The sequence below is a fragment of the Anopheles coluzzii genome, chromosome 2, assembly GCF_943734685.1.
Source record: "Anopheles coluzzii chromosome 2, AcolN3, whole genome shotgun sequence".
NCBI classification, from domain to species: domain Eukaryota; kingdom Metazoa; phylum Arthropoda; class Insecta; order Diptera; family Culicidae; genus Anopheles; species Anopheles coluzzii.
Window position 1 is genome coordinate 53,950,835 of NC_064670.1, and position 15,436 is coordinate 53,966,270.

Consider the following 15,436-nt stretch of genomic DNA (forward strand, 5'->3'; position numbering starts at 1 on the left):
TCTAACTCTTCATGACCGTTACTGTGGTAAACACCCAGTATTATGTGTATTTACGTTACAACACCGTTGCATATTCGGTTTTAGCATAGCATAGAAAACAAAGCGTATCACAAACAATACACATTTTTATTTACATAATTTTACTTACAACAGCTAGTCCGTATAACTGCAACATCGATCATACTAAACAAACTTACGGCTTTTTTCGTAGTAACTTACGAGCTACAGTTTTCTAATAATTTTAAAAATAAAAATAATATTTCAACAAACAATAAATGAACTCAAGCACACAAATGTACGAATATTCATAACGCTAAACGTCATCGGGAAATGTACGGATAGCAGCACAGTGTTCCCGCTGTAAACACCAAGTTGACAGAACATTAAAAGCTCCTCTTTTCTCCACGATTTTCGCACCCTGTCTGCTGCTAAAAAGTGGACTTTGAACACTGCTCTCCACCCGCCGCACGGATGTATCACAATCAACCAAGTGTGTGTGCGTGTGTGTTGGGAATGTAGTAATCAACGCTACGCATAAGCAAACCCTTCTCTGTCCGGCCGTGTACCGTACACATCAACCCAGCCCAGCATAAGACGTGTGTCGGTGAACTTCACTAGCTCGCGTAGGGTTGAACTCCGTCAACACACCGTTTGCTGTTATTTCGCGACGAGAAGCCGAAGCGGAAAAGTCGTCCACTCGTACACATTCAGCAAACAACTGCCACTTTCTCATCCACACGTAACTCGAAAGGAGAAAATGATTAATACCGGGTAAGTTTGTCGCTCCGGGATGGGTTAGTATTTCGCCACATTGTTGGTGGTGTCTCTAGCAAAGCGGTATGTTTTCATGTGCTTCTATCGTTATCGGATGTGCCGGCGACAGATAACGTAATATCGTCCGGGTCCGAAGGTCGTCCGTCAGCATCACATCGAAAGATTAAACTCATTACAATGAAGGATTCCGATGAAGGGCAATGAGCGTCCTTCATAATGAAGCAAGACCAATGGGAAGATTTGAGAGTGTTTTTTTCCTTTTGGAAAAGATCTTTAAGGCCGGGCTACATTGATCGTACTCTCTGGTGTAATTTTGATTTTCACTAGCGCATCTGGCGGCGGCTGACCGAAGCATTTTTCCAAACAATTTGGAGCCGCTTCAGAAAATATGTTATTTTTCCATGTTTTTTACCTTAACTGGACTGGAAAAGCTTTGTAATTGATAGATTAATATGTTTTGCAAGTATTTCAGCCGTTTTCGCATCAAAAAACGGTGAAAAAACAACTTAAATTTGAGATCCGGCACGACCATTCCCTTGAAGACCAAAAAATGCTTCCACCAGCCGCCGCCAGATGCGCTAGTGAAAATCGAAATTACACTACGGAGTACGATCAATGTAGCCCGGCCTTTACGCCTGACACGTCACTATATACAGATGATCGCTCTCATCCTGTTTGATTGTGCGATCAAATGGAATCTTTGGAAAATCTACGCACCTTATGAAACTGGTCTACGGTCATTATGATTGTGCAAAACATATTAGTGTCATGCATTGAAAGAAAAAATCACATTCATATGTTTCTTACCTTGTGTTACAGAAAGCTAGCTGGACGTACGCTCTTCATCACGGGAGCATCGCGCGGTATTGGCAAGGCGATCGCTCTACGAGCCGCTCAAGATGGGGCTAATGTTGTGGTCGCGGCCAAGACAGCCGATCCTCATCCAAAACTGCCCGGCACGATCTACACAGCAGCAAAGGAAAGTAAGTGATTGTGCGTGTGGCAACGTTATCTCATTCTAAGTATTTTATCTTACCAGTAGCATAACCATTTTCTTCGTCGATTTTCCAGTTGAAGCCGCCGGAGGCAAGGCACTGCCGTGTGTGGTAGACGTCCGCGATGAAGGTGCCGTGCGTACCGCAGTACAGAACGCAGTGGCCAAGTTCGGTGGAATCGATATTGTAGTCAACAATGCCAGCGCAATCTCGCTAACGCCCACGGAACAAACCGAAATGAAGCGATACGATCTAATGCACCAGATCAACACTCGTGGCACCTTCCTGGTGTAAGTGGAAAGCATATAGCTTCACTGTGAAGTAATAATAATAGTATTATCTTCCTGTTCCCTACCAACCAGCTCAAAAGAATGCATTCCCTACCTTCGCAAGAGCAACCATGCACACATCCTGAACATTTCGCCACCGCTAAACATGGCCCCGCACTGGTTCAGCAATCACGTCGCCTACACGATGGCCAAGTACGGCATGTCTATGTGTGTGCTCGGTATGGCGAAGGAGCTGGAGAGTGCCAACATTGCGGTGAACGCTCTTTGGCCCCGCACGGCTATCCACACCGCAGCTATGGAGATGCTGACGGGTAAGGAAAGCGATCAGTTCTCGCGCAAACCCGAAATCATGGCCGATGCAGCGTACGCCATCCTCTCGAAAGAGCCCCGGCTCGTGACGGGCAAATTCCTCATCGACGATGAGGTGCTACAGGCAGAGGGCATCACGGACCTGAAGCAGTACGCTTGCGTGCCGGAGAATGCGGACAAACTGATGCCGGACTTTTTCCTCGACGTTGAGCCGGAGAAGCTGGTAGAGTTTGCGGCGGAAGGCAGCCATGCGGCTTCGTTGAAGAAGCCTGCTGGCGAAGCCGCTGCCGGTGGCAAGATTGAGGGACTGTTCCAGAAGATCGAAAGTCTGCTGAGTGAAGAGATTGTTCGCAAGACGGGTGCCGTCTACGAGTTCAAAGTGAAGGGCGAGGAATCCGGCACGTGGTTCGCCGATTTGAAGAATGGCACCGGCAAGGTGGGCAAGGGTAACCCGCCGGCAACGGCCGATGCCGTGCTGACGATGGATTCGAAGCACTTTTTCGACATGTTCACGGGCAAGCTGAAGCCGGCGAATGCATTTATGACGGGCAAGCTGAAGATCTCCGGTGATCTGCAGAAGGCGATGAAGCTCGAAAAGCTTATGGGTGGACTGAAGTCCAAGCTGTAAAGAACCAGTGGAAACAGTGGATGAGTGGCAGGCAGTTATTTAATTGGCTGGGTTTGGCTTTTCTTTCTTTACGTGTAAGGGAAAAGTTTAATAAATGTTTCACTTTTTTAATAACATCACTCTACCTCAAACCGCCCAAACGAGCACCATATTTGAGCATTTTTACGAAAATATATGCCGTTATCAGTAGAGGTTCTGCAAAAAAAGAAACTAGCTAAAAAAAAACAGTATAACAACAAACCAAGGCGAAAGGGCTAATAAATATTCTAACAGTACTTTTTCATAATAAACTCATCTACCATCATGTGTGGTGCCATTCTGGAAAGAAAATAATCTACCAGTCCTTTACAATCTTGGTTGCATATCTTGTGTTTATATGGCTTTCCCGATACGACTACCTCGAAGTGTCGACGAACGCGTCCGAATGAACACGGTACAGATAACATTGCGCAAAGTCATTCGTTGATTACTTACTCCTCCGGGCAACAGTCACTTGCTTGTTGGTGGTGTTGTACGGTGCCAAAGTTCAGGTCGAATCAAAGTGCGAAGAATTCTGCCTGTGAAACGACGAACAAACGATGCAAAATACAGGGTACGTATTTTCCGCCATGAAAGCGTTCACTTTCCGTTGTTATTTCACTTCTGCCGTGTTTTCATCAGGAAGCTCGCCGGAATCACGCTATTCATTACCGGTGCATCCAGGGGCATTGGCAAAGCGATCGCACTGAAAGCTGCTCGTGATGGGGCTAACATAGTGCTGGCAGCCAAAACGGCGGAACATCATCCGAAGCTGCCCGGAACCATCTACACGGCGGCAGCCGAAAGTAAGATTGCTATGACACCCTTTCCTCGGCTAGGAGGGCTTCGGAGCTTAATTGTCTGTTGCGTTTACAGTTGAAGCAGCGGGCGGAAAAGCCTTGCCTTGCGTCGTGGATGTGCGCAGTGAGGAAGCCGTCCGGGCTGCCGTTCAAAAAGCGGTCCAAACATTCGGGGGTATCGATATCGTGGTTAACAATGCCAGTGCCATATCGCTGACTCCAACCGAGGAGACTGATATGAAGCGATACGATCTGATGCACAATATCAACACCAGGGGTACTTTCTTGGTGTAAGTATGGGAAACCAGAAGCACCGGGGTCCGATCGATCCGCAACGGAACGATATCTTCCTAATAGCAGTATTCTTCCAGATCGAAAGAGTGTTTGCCGTTTCTGAGGAAAAGCAAGCATGCTCACATCCTGAACATTTCTCCGCCGCTTAACATGGAGCCACATTGGTTCAGCAACCATGTCGCCTATACCATGGCCAAATATGGGATGTCCATGTGCGTGCTCGGTATGGCGCGGGAGTATGAAAGTGCAAACATTTCGGTGAATGCGTTGTGGCCTCGTACGATCATTTACACCGCTGCTGTTGAGATGCTCCACGGTCAGGAGGGCTATCCATTCTCTCGCAAACCGGATATAATGGCCGATGCTGCATATGCGATACTTTGCCGATCGGCGGGATCTAGTACCGGAAACTTTTTTATAGACGACGAGGTGCTGGCCGCGGAAGGTATTACGGATATGGCACAGTACGCTTGTGTGCCGGGTAACGCACTAATTCTCACCCCGGACATCTTCGTAAACGAGAAAAAATCAAAGCTGTAATCATTTTGTTCGGATTGCATTCCAGGACCTTGGCTGCAGAATAAATTAAGGGTGTTGGACATTATAGTTGAATAAGAATATAATATTTGTCGATTGCATTACCTTTTAAAAACGAAAAGAATGGAGTTCCAAGTAATTTGAAAATTCTTCTCAACAAATAACTGACGATATGATTTTCTGCGTTTTTCCAAATGCCCTTAAGCTACGTATACACGTACTAGTTCATTTTGACAGATAAACGATCAGATTTTTGTTGGCTAGATAATTTAACCCTTTGAAAGACAACCACAATCATATTTCTTTTCTCTGGAGTCGACCAAGGTGGATTTAAAAATATCAGGTGGTGGACTCTAGTGCATTTTGACAATTCGTCACTTGACGTAAGATCCCCAGGATTCAAACTTTGTTTACATTTATTAAATTTGTTCATATAATTTATCTACCCAATTTTTTCGATTAAATATTAATAAAAATATTTTGGATAATTATTTTGGACTTCGCGAGTTCTTATTTAACATTAAAACATGGATTAAAGAGTGTTATTTTGTGTTATTCCGTGAATTTATTCTATAATTCATTGTGTTTTCGACATTTTTGATGATAAAAATTAAGAAAGCATTATTTTTTTTCAATTTTCACATTAATTCCTCATTATTTACGACCCGCATGGACAATTTACGTGAGATTACAACTCTCACTCACATGATTTTACATTTCATGCATAAAAAAAATCATCAAATCTTTTGTTAATATATCTCATTTTTTCGATAAAATCAATAGAAACACAAAATTGCACGTAGTAACAAAGAAATCTGTTCTATTTGCTAAGCTTTGTGTGCGGAAACCAATGGTTAACGGTTTTAAAACGACGTAAAGTCCCTCAACTATGGCGACCCCCCAAAGGCCCTAATCCACCACCTGATATAATTAATCCACCTTGGGAGTCGACCAAAAAGGACAATCATTTTAAGAGCTTGAAAAACTTTTTCCAATATCTATACAATACTCAAAATAATATTGAATTATGTGGTCCTTCTTTCACAATTGTAAATGTGTCGTATCTATTATTTCCTTTCAATATTGTTCGGGGACGCATGTAGACGAATGTTACGAACGCTTGAAGCAGAGTGGTTTTTAATAAAGAAAATACCATTGCTATCTAAAACGTAACCAAATCTACTAAAAAATGTACATCCTGCAATCATTACAATAAAACTCTATTCTATTATGCTAAGTTTACACGTCGTTTCATCGATTACCTGTCAGATTATTTTATCGAACGAGCTCGTGCAACAGTGTAATCAGGTGTACTGTGTGCGAGCAGACATAAACATTTTTTGTCACCTGCAACTCGGTCAAGTCAGCAGAACGAGACACCTTGCATTTAGAACACTAAACAAAAGCAATAATTCGTGCTACGCATCAGCAAAACAGATCATCCTGCAAACATGAGTACATTCCGTGGTGCCATCAAGAGGCTTAACTGTGATTTGAAGATATCCACAATTTTCTTCGACCTTGATAACACTCTGATCGCAACCAGGAAAGCCGATGCAAAGGCATGCAGCAAGGTAAGTTATCTCAGCTCATCCGTGTTTGGCACAAGATGCATAAGGTTAGCAAATAAGGTAGAAAAATGAAAATCTAAACTTGGCATACAGATGAACTTATATAACGCTAGGCCTAATGCAGTGTTTGCTTCGCGTGTCGGATCGTCTGGAAGTGAAAAGAAGGTGGTAGAACGATCAGTTTGACCTTATGGGTTAATTCAATTGGCATTCCTAACTGGTGACCATTTGCAAGGCATGTTGAAATGTGACACAAATCAACCAACTGATAAGGTCGTTCCGGAATTGTTGTTTTAATGTGAAAAACGTGCACTTGAAGGGACCAAATTTCCACTTCCACTTGTATTGTGTGAACATCTGAAACCCTTCAGTGCTCAGCCGAAATTGGACCGCATGGCACGAAGACGTAACTACTGAACAATATCTGTTCAAAAATAGCATGTGCATTTAGATTACCTTATCCACTGCAATATCAGATTTATTATTGATTGATTATCAATTAGTAAAATCGGATTTATAGATGTATTAAATTGAAATCTATGATGTACGTGCATTTTTATACAGTGTGCTATCGAAGGGTTAATACTGAACGTTTGGTGCAGAATGAATTTGTTCATTTGGACCTGTCTCACTGACAGCGTTATTTCGGGATTGTCACGAGTTTTATTTTTATTTTCATCCAAAAACGTGTGTTTGCTTTCCTGAGATTATTATTGTCCGCGCTTGTGCATACTACGCAAAGTTACCATCCTATTAAAATTCCCTTGCCCCGCCCGGAAGATCTATCGAAAACAAGCGATTATTCATCATCTCGGCCGTAATGGGCAGTGAATAGCTCACTCGCGTGGGATTGTTTACTTCCGTGAGGGTTTGGTGAAGGTCTTCATAGCAGCTGCACAGCGTGTGGTGCGTTATTGAACAGCGGCCACCAGACAGAGCGCAGGTTGGGTGCCGGTGGTAGCACGAAAAGGGAGAGACATTTTCCATCAGGATCGTGAGCAAATCTATTTTAACGATTTTCCGACTCTCTCGCAGAGAACACGGAGCACGCGGAGCGTAGAAATGAGCTGCACCACATTGCCGGTGCGACTAGGAAAATAGAGAATGGGTTTCCACCGGTCGTCATCCGAATCAGTCGAGAAAACGTCTTGGGACGGTACGGTTCGGATGGTGAACAGAAGTGCTACTATTTGAGACACATCTGTAACTAGCTGATTGTTGCTAGGCAACCTATCATCTGCTCTGTGGTGCACCTGTGCTTGTACGTGAAACAATTGTGTGCTGCGGCAGAAAACTGAAAACAGTTCAATTAAGTAACGCCACAAAAAAACCACACGAAAAGTATCCAAAGTCGCAACGCAAAATGTCGGGCGAAGTGAGTGAACCCATTAAAAAATGCTCGTTGATATTGAAGAATGCCAAGAGTGACACGGAAAAGTTTGCCGCCCTGTTCATGGTGACGAAACTGATCAAGGGGAAGGACTGCAACCAGGCCGGCAAACGGTTACTGTTCGAGTCGATCGGGTTCGACTTCTTGCGCAAGCTGCTCACTAGCAAAGACGTGCCGGATGATTGTCCCGCCTCGGTTTATCAGAGTGTGGCTCTTTCCATTCTGAGCTGCTTCTGCGATGACGAGCAGCTCGCCACGCACCAGGACATGCTAGACAGCATACCCGTGTTCATGGGGATCGTATCGACGTGCGACGACGACGAGTACGACGACAATCTGATCATTATCAACGAGGCGTACCACTGTCTGCAGAGCATTTCGCTGTACGAAAGTGGCCGGTTGGCGCTGCGCCAGCATGATGTCATCACGAAAATGGCGCAGATCTACACGCAGCGCAGCTTCCAGATCGATGAAGCACTCACGCTAATCGTGACACTGGTCGCCCGCTTTGGAGCTAACTCGTGGGACAACGATCCGAAGTTGTTCCATGCGCTGTTGCAGCGCGTTTCGCTCGACTTTGAAACCGACCACGCGGAGCGCAAGTTCGAGCTGGCGGAGATGATCAGCTCGCTGCTGTTCCACTGTCGCCGAGATCTGGTGGCCCGCACGGTGCAGGGCGAAATCTGGCCCGAATGCTTGTACAAGGGTATTAGCGATATTTTGAAAAGCAAAATCGGCAAGGCACAGCGCGATCCGGCCCTAAAGCTGGCAGCGAATGCGGTCGACGTGCTCGGCATCGAATGGACGTTGCACGATGTGGAGAATCCGAAGAAGTTTTTCCTGCTGCTGCTACAGCTGGCCGCAATCGAGGTGCGCATGCAGATGGACAACAAGAGCTTCAACCAGTGCGTACAGCAAGCCGATCTGATCACGGCCTGCTTCATCATCCTAGAGCTGTCGATCAATTTCATGTCGACGGACCAGCTAGATCTCGACCAAAAGGATAAGCAGCAGGTGTACACGGGCCTAAAGGGTGCCTTTTCCGCGGTGCTTGGTGTGTTGGTAAAGTTGGCCAATGACACCAAGAAAGACCGACTGCAGAAGACGGAGAAGGCGTTTGCGTACGCGATGGTTCGCGTGCTCACAGCCTGGTTGGCGCAGGAAACAAGTGCCATGAAGAATCAGGTTTCCAAAGTGTTGCCTTTCCTGTTCAAGCTGGCCAACGAATCGTTTTACGAGTCACGCGACTACCGCATTGCTCACAAGGCCGACAATGTGGATGATCACGAGCAGCAGCCACCGGCAGACATCTTGCGGGTGATGTTGCCCGCCATATGCCATCTGGTGGTGGAGGAGGAAGCGCGCCAGATTTTCCTGAAGGAGAAGGAAGAGCAGGTGCTGTACGATTGCCTGCTGTTCCACTGGTCAATTGCGCACTACAAGAAACCGCCGGTGCCACGCGCCGAACGACTCAAGCGCATGAACGAACCCGACCCAGAGATGACGCCTCAACAGCTGGACGACATGAAGGACTCGCGCACTGCGATCGTTAGCTTGTGCAACATCCTGATGAACATCACCGTGCTGGAGGCCAAGCTGGTCGAGGAGAGTACGCTGTTCGCTCAGTTGCTGCGGTTCATCTTTGAAAACTTACCGGAGCTGAAGGACATACCAGACAATCTGGTGATGCACGGTCACCTGGCTGTGCTGGGACTGCTCTTGCTGAAGCAGCAAGCGTCAAAGATTAAGAAAAACGACTTCTCCATCTGTCGGTACATCCAGACGACGATCCGGTTCCTGTGGGATGCGTACAACATTGACGAGTCGAACGATCCGCAGGCGCTGGTGGTGTCGATGCAGTACAAAGAACACTGGTTCGAGATCATGGAGCTGTGGTTCCTGGGCATGCAGACGATGAGCGGCATCATCAAGCTGATTCCCTGGATCTCCGAGTTTGCAATCGAGAGTGGCTGGGCCGAGGGAATTGTAGAAACGTTGCGCAAGGTGAAGATTGGCACGCTGCCCCCGAACGTGAAGCTGGCGTACGAAGACTTCCTGTCCCAGCTCGTCGATGCTAATCCGGCCGTAGCGCCCGTGCTCAAGAAGGCCGATGCGCTGAAGGTGTGCCGTAATCATCGGATGATGGACCTGGGCAAGAAACTGTTCGGAGATTAAAGCTAACGTGCGCAGTTTTTCTTTAATTTTACACTCTAAATTCACCTGTTTCTTTGTTCATGCGTCATGTTGCCGGGCGGCATAGCTCCATTTCTTATTACATGTAATACAATTTGCTGCATTTTTGTTTCATCATACTCCATTTACTTAATCTCATCGCATGTTGGTTGTCGCGTTCGCTTATTGCGCCGTATGTTCGGTAATATTGAAAAAGAAAAATACGAAAAAGTAAAAATGTAATGTACACGCTATATGTGCAGAATAAACGTGTTTTCTACGTATATGTATAAATACACATCGGGCTTTTATAATTCAATAATCTTCAAGCTAAAATCTTCTATATGGAATAAACGTAGTTTCACGCTCCAGAGTACAAGCTCGAAAAGAAAGGACCCCAAAATGAATGCCCTACTTTCATTTGCCCAATGTCTTGGACAAGAAAAATCTTAGCTAGAAACACGGAGGAGACGCGAATAGCAGTTTTAGTAGCCGTGTTTAACCGTTGTCGGAGTGCGTGCTGCATGTGAGGACGGCTATGTGGCAGTGTAGGTTCGGTTTAAAAATAGAACTTTCCTTTCTACCGCACTGGGCAAGAAGTATCGTGCGGTGGTACGATGCAAACAGCACACTCTTCCCGCCGACATCATGGCTCGTGTTGGAAATCTGTGGGGTGGTAAAAGAGGAAAAAAGGAAGATTTTAAAATGAATGAAAGAAAGAAATTTGAATCCGTCACTACTGCCGTCCACCTTTACACCACCGAACCTAATCGCACTCCAAACCGCCGTGATCGTGTGGTGTATGACCAGTAGAAGCAAAATACACCCCCCACCCACTTAACTCTCACCGTCAGCTTTAAGAAATCTGATTAATTTGTATGAACGACGGCGAACGAAGATGAAATAGAAAAGTTATTTTTTACCTAGAAATTAGGATGTTCTCAGTTGGTAGATTGCCACTTGTTAAACACCCACGCTAAGGCCTTCCAGGGAAAAGGAATTTTGTCGGTCGTCTTTTTTTCATTTTTCGTACAGCAGCAGATTCTTGGCGTAGCAAAATTCGAAAATAACATCGCATTACAAATTAACGTGCACGAGCGCCCTCTTGTGTTCGGTAAACAAACTAAATACTTTCAATGCCTTGTACGGTAAGAAAGACGAGATGCACTTCTGCGTGTTTCAAAATCAATCGACAAGTGCATTCGTCTCTCACCATATCACCATTCCCTTATACCAGGGTGTGTAGTAGCGTGAACGAAAACAGCAGAAACCCAAAATAATCATTGAATTTCCATGTGCCAAGCGTGCGGCAAATCCGAAAATAGCAACTCATTTCTTCGTTCAACTTGCCTTGGAATAATACCGTAAGGGCGGGATGGATGCACATGTCCCTCTGCTACCCAGTCTCCAAGTAGATTAATGCACACACCTCGGCGCAATACAATGAGGTTCAACTTATTAGAGACACTTTTTCTTCTACATCGACGACGCTTTGCTTTCTTTTCAACTCTTTGTTGGGTTTGCTCTATTGCCTTTGTCGTTGTTCGTCATACGTTATTCATTTCATCATAGGTGAAACTGGATGATCGTGTTTTTTTTGTCCTAATTCTTTACCTCCGCCCTAAATCTTTTATAAACTCACCCATGAGCAGTGGTGGATTAATACAGGTGGAGGCCCTAAGCGGTCACACGAATGTACAGCCTTTCTGTTGTGTCGAGCGAAATGTTTTGTGAGAAATTCTAAAACAGAAAAAGATTGTTAAGAAAATTTACTTGTGAACGGGGAGTGGGTTCCTCTACTCGGAGACCCCTCGAGATCTGTGGGCCCCACGAGACCGCTTATTTTGCGTACTGCTTAATCCGCCCCTGCTCATAGGGAATATTTTTGTTAGAAGGCATATAGAGTGAGTGTTTGGAATTCCATCGTCGCCACCAAATTACTCATGCTCATGTCTGGAACATTTCTCTTCCTCCTCTCCTCCCACCAGGTGGCCGATCTGCTGCACCGTGAACATGGGTTCAGCCGCGAGCTAGCGAACGAAACTGCCACCAACTATCTAACCGCGTTTCGTCGCTGCCCGGATAATCCGGACGTGGCATTGGCCCAGTGGCGCTCCCAGCTCTGGCAGGACGTGCTGCCAGGCACGCACAAACACTTGGCCTCGGAACTGTACGGACGGTGGCTGGAGTGGCGTTACCGCTATCTGGCCCTGCCGGTTGAGGTGCAGACGATGCTGCAAACGCTTCGACTTCAGTACCTGCTCGGGATCATCACCAACGGACCGACGGCGGCACAGTGGGAGAAGATCGACCGGTTGGCGCTGAACAAGTACTTCGATTGCATATTGGTATCCTCTGATTTACCGTGGGCCAAGCCCGATCGCAATATCTTTTACGCAGCTTGCCACTATCTAGGTGTCCCGCCCGGCCAGTGCGTGATGATCGGCGACAAGTTGGAGACCGACATTCAGGTGAGTGGTGGCGATCGCCACGGCACGAGGACGGCTCCGGGTTTCCCCCCTTTGTCGCGGTTGTTTTCGTATCTCAATTTTCCAGGATGTGTCTTCCGTCCCCCATTTAACCGCTCACGATCCGTCCTTCTTCGGGAAGATCGAACGCATACGTGACACACACTGCGAAGGTACCCCCCAAATGCGCACACACACACAGCCCTCCACACATATATTGAATCGTTGAATCTTGATCTTCATTTACGCACACATTTCCATCTTCATTCATCCATCCATCCCTTCTGCACTTTCCCTTTCGTGAAAATCGTAAACAATCATCCGGGGGGTTTGGTGTTGCGATGTTCTCGTTTCATTTAATCCCCTCCTACACATGATGCACACACACACAAGCAAGACAATAACCGTCGTGTGCCGTCTTGCTGGTTCGTCAAATCGACTCATTCGGACCGGGAGAAAACCATCATTCTACACATGATCGTCGACCGCGTTCATCGACCATTTTCTGAAAACAGAAACGCAAATATCAAATTAGAATCGTAATTAATGAACATTCCGTTGTCAACCGATGTGCCTTGAACCGACGGCCACTGTGTAAGTGCCAAGTGTACGTTACGTTACCAAAAGGGAATTACGTTCACTGTAGTAGTAGTAACGTTTTATGGAAGGTTCATGTAACGTTGGTGCATCCTCGTTATTGATCGTGGCAAATGTTAAAAAATGGAATTCCAAATCAAAACTTTCATTTGTAGTTATAAAAAAAACATATTCTCACACAGATGTATATATAAATATGGTAAACTAATGGTTGCCCTTTGCGCGTACCGCTTAACAAACGAGCGCTAACGGTAAGTTGTCCCCTTGTTCCAACATAATTACCTTCTCATACTGTTTTTCTTCCATTGGAACTAGTGCCTTGGTAAAGGGTTTTGGCCGAAGCGTTTTTAAATCAAATCGTCAATATTGTTGTCAATCAATAGAAAAGCAATATATCCTAATATCAAATCAGGACACTTGATTTCGCTCAATTTAAGCAGTTGACTTACAGTTACTTACATTAATATTACATGTTTGATGATTTGGAAGAGTTTAAAAAAATTAAAAAAAAAAACAATAGAAATGCATTCTTTGATGTTCGCAAAATATAGATAAGAAAAATGTCTTGCATGAAAAAAAAATGCGATCATCCATATGTACCATTTTTTCGAAAAAAAAAGTGAAGCGTCTGACTGCATGGCGTCGTTGTGCTCGCTAGGTAAAGCAAATTTGCAAATGTAATTCACAATCATGGTCGAGAGAAAACATGCCCAACAACAGCAACAGCAATTCTTTTCAGATCATGCCAAGCATATAATCTACCCTTGTTTCTCTTCTACATGAATATACATTATACCACTTGAAACACTATACACACATTTGCAGTCTTATTTCATTTGATTGAAGCATTACTTTCCTTCCCATTCCCGTTCCCGAATTATGACTACCTCCAATGGTGCGCGAACGATCAACAACATATGTCTGATTCCGATTTTTCTGCACACACTGAAAACATGAAAAACATTACCTTCAAACCATTGATACCAAATGTTGATTGATGATGATCAACCGGATTGCTGGATGATCGACAAACACACCACACCCTGGGGCCCGGTATATCTCATCAAAATTGGAAAAACATCCCCCTGTTGGACTGGACACGTTATTATTCCCTGGCTGTGGACGCGCTTCGCCATCGGATCGTTTGGTAAATATCTATTTTGTAACGATAAACGATTTGTAAACCCAACCCCGATCGGCATTCCGATCTCCCGCATTGGGGAACCCTCTCAAACGGGGACACGCATAACACGGGGACGTGTGTGCGTGTGTGTGTATGCGGGTTGAAACATGTTCTTTGGGACTTGTCACTGTGGGTCAAATCACTGCAACACGCTACAACAGGGTGGTATTGAGGCAAATCTTGGTGCGACGGTTTGGCTTCCGCTGCCTACGGAGCAACGCATTATCGGAGACAGGACGATGCAGGATGTGCCGGAGCATGTACGACCGGACGCGATCGTGGACAGTGTGCTGAAACTACCCGCCATGTTACCGCCCTCGACGTCGTTCCGCGGACGAAGACCTGCCGAAGCCGAAGTTGGAGACTGGGAGCAGAAAACTACCCGTAACCGGGCGGCGCAGTACAATCGCATTCTTCCGGAAATTCCCGATCTTTACAGCACGTACAGCAGCTCCAGCAACGACTGCAGTCAGCATAGCAATGGCAGCAACAGCAGCAACAACAGCAGCTGAATTTGCCGATTCTCCTATCCAAACAAATGATGAGAGAGGAGCACAGCGTGCAGCAGCTATGGCATACAGAGTGCGAAGCATGCAAAATGCGACCAACGATATATCGTTCCACAAGAGATGCATTCTGTAAGATATGTTTCCCACACACGATGCCCCTTCATTTTGTTTGCAGCTAACTCTCCCCACCACAACCAACTTTTGACCTGACCGCCAACACGAACGGTTTCACGCTGAGCGCGTCCCTATCGCTTTTCTTATTCCCTTTATACTATTTCATGCAAAAATCTTACACTCTTAATCTATATCGTGCTTAGTTTCTTTCCTACTTTGTCTCTCCATTTTAACGATGAGATTGAGCCACATAACTGTTACCATATTCGCTCGATTCAAATGGTGGAATAATTAAAGAAAGAGCGTGGCCATTCATTTTTCAATTCGTCACAATTAGCGCGCAAATAATTTCTACATTGTTGCCAAGTGCAGGATGGTTGCGGCGTCTCCGCCAGTCTCTGCTAGCCAACACATGTTGCTTCCATGCTATAAGTGTATCGATACAATGTATTTCGAATATTTCATTTTCTCACTAGAACATAGAATAGATGTAGATTACGATAGGGAAGTACCTGATTTGATAATGCAATGGAAAACGTATCTCTCTCTAACGGTTTACATCCGCGCAAAGGATGAATTTAACATCTCCCTCCTCATCATCCTGGCTTATCTAATTGTGCAGATGAAGTGTGCAGTACAGAACAAAAACACACATATTTTTCAATACATGTTCTTCTTGTAATCTGCTGGGCGGAGAAAATAAAGAAACATTTCTGAACTAAGCATTCTTTCAAATATGTTACGTTTGTTTACTGAGAGTTCCTAACACGGGACGACGCAAACCCAA

At 45.3% G+C, this 15,436-nt stretch overlaps 4 protein-coding genes across 4 annotated transcripts; all 4 read left to right on the plus strand.

Annotated features, from left to right (window-relative positions):
- The first annotated feature begins 405 nt into the window (after positions 1-405).
- On the plus strand, positions 406-3,286 carry LOC120951262 (hydroxysteroid dehydrogenase-like protein 2). Its single transcript, XM_040369864.2, has 4 exons — positions 406-771; positions 1,594-1,757; positions 1,846-2,059; positions 2,132-3,286. Exons 1-4 carry the CDS (start codon positions 758-760, stop codon positions 2,994-2,996), a joined length of 1,257 nt encoding a protein of 418 aa, XP_040225798.1. The 5' UTR covers positions 406-757; the 3' UTR covers positions 2,997-3,286.
- A 140-nt stretch (positions 3,287-3,426) lies between these two features.
- Positions 3,427-4,714, plus strand: LOC120951264 (hydroxysteroid dehydrogenase-like protein 2). The gene is made up of 4 exons (XM_049606991.1): positions 3,427-3,588; positions 3,657-3,820; positions 3,891-4,104; positions 4,186-4,714. The coding sequence occupies exons 1-4, from the start codon at positions 3,575-3,577 to the stop codon at positions 4,646-4,648; spliced, it is 855 nt and encodes a 284-aa protein (XP_049462948.1). The 5' UTR covers positions 3,427-3,574; the 3' UTR covers positions 4,649-4,714.
- A 1,236-nt stretch (positions 4,715-5,950) lies between these two features.
- LOC120951263 (N-acylneuraminate-9-phosphatase) lies at positions 5,951-15,371 on the plus strand. Its single transcript, XM_040369865.2, has 3 exons — positions 5,951-6,219; positions 11,767-12,249; positions 14,188-15,371. The coding sequence occupies exons 1-3, from the start codon at positions 6,097-6,099 to the stop codon at positions 14,536-14,538; spliced, it is 957 nt and encodes a 318-aa protein (XP_040225799.1). The 5' UTR covers positions 5,951-6,096; the 3' UTR covers positions 14,539-15,371.
- Positions 6,706-10,076, plus strand: LOC120951260 (neurochondrin homolog). Its single transcript, XM_040369857.2, has one exon. The coding sequence runs from the start codon at positions 7,580-7,582 to the stop codon at positions 9,779-9,781; it is 2,202 nt and encodes a 733-aa protein (XP_040225791.1). The 5' UTR covers positions 6,706-7,579; the 3' UTR covers positions 9,782-10,076.
- Positions 15,372-15,436: the final 65 nt, after the last annotated feature.